General features: G+C 39.2%; 1 protein-coding gene across 1 annotated transcript in view; it reads left to right on the top strand.

The window, feature by feature from the left end:
• The window catches only part of LOC119594317, a 78,990-nt gene that overhangs the window by 68,988 nt on the left and 8,949 nt on the right, over positions 1 to 1,053 (top strand). The window contains exon 2 of the mRNA XM_037943376.1: positions 821 to 969. Within this exon, the coding sequence (XP_037799304.1) occupies positions 940 to 969 (30 nt within the window). The 5' untranslated portion in view covers positions 821 to 939. The remainder of the gene's footprint in view (positions 1 to 820; positions 970 to 1,053) is intronic.

Here is a 1,053-nt window from a genome sequence, read left to right as displayed (position 1 = left end):
TCCTGAACCCTTGGAAATCTCATAGGTGTTGGTATAATCACTACTTCCGCATATATTCTCCTGTAATCAATAATATGTGAAAGTTATTAATTACCTACGTAGTCCAATTTTACTGAAAGAAACACAAAACAAAAAGCTTATATGATCCAAGAATATATTCATAGGATACCAATGTCCTTTTCACTATTTCATAATCTCATGGAATTCGGGAATGAACTTCACAATAGTTACTCAACCAATACCGTGAAAGTGAATATTGCAATGTACGTTGTGCAAGCTCTGTTGGCGCACTATTTAGGAACTTGGGATAAACATTTCATGTCTGGTAAACGTTTCTATTTACCATGATTTTAATAGCAATTTCTAAGAAACTTTTGTAATCACCAAGCCTAAGAAAAAAACGTTTCTAATCGCCATGTCTATAAACGTTTTTTATTCAATATGTCTGGGAAACGTTTCTAATCATCCATGTCTATGAACATGCCTAGGAAACGTTTCCAATCGCCATATATAAGAAACGTTTCTTACTAGATAATGCCCATGTGTAGGAAACGATTCAAGTCACCACGTTCCGAACCATTATGTTAGGAAACTTTTCTGATAACCTGCCTAGAAACGTTTAAATGTCAAGTTAGGATACAGTTCTCATCACTATACCTAGGAACGATTTGAACGTTTAAGGATCTGTCACAAGCAACATTTAAGGTTTTCGGTCTTCTAAAATATTCTCAACAACAACGACTGTAAACAAACCCAACGATAATCATAAAATCTCTCAACAATAACCCAACCCCTTTCCCCTCTTTTCTCACCCCCACAGGAGCCGCCCTAGGAGTCGAGTGGTCCTCCAAATTCTCCCTCGCCCTCAACAGCGCTGTCACGGCTTATAACCTGACGCTGACCAAAGTACACGAGACTCAGCCCTTCACTTCAGTTACGATGTACCACGCCACTGCACTTCGACACCAGGTAAATGAGAGAAAGAATTTTTTAAAAAGTGGGTTGGGTGGAAGGGTTGGATGGTCAAGTGGGTTGGTGGTCTGGCTGGTGGGT

The sequence above is a fragment of the Penaeus monodon genome, chromosome 33 (assembly GCF_015228065.2).
Source record: "Penaeus monodon isolate SGIC_2016 chromosome 33, NSTDA_Pmon_1, whole genome shotgun sequence".
Taxonomy (NCBI): domain Eukaryota; kingdom Metazoa; phylum Arthropoda; class Malacostraca; order Decapoda; family Penaeidae; genus Penaeus; species Penaeus monodon.
This window is presented reverse-complemented; position numbering and strand designations above follow the sequence as displayed.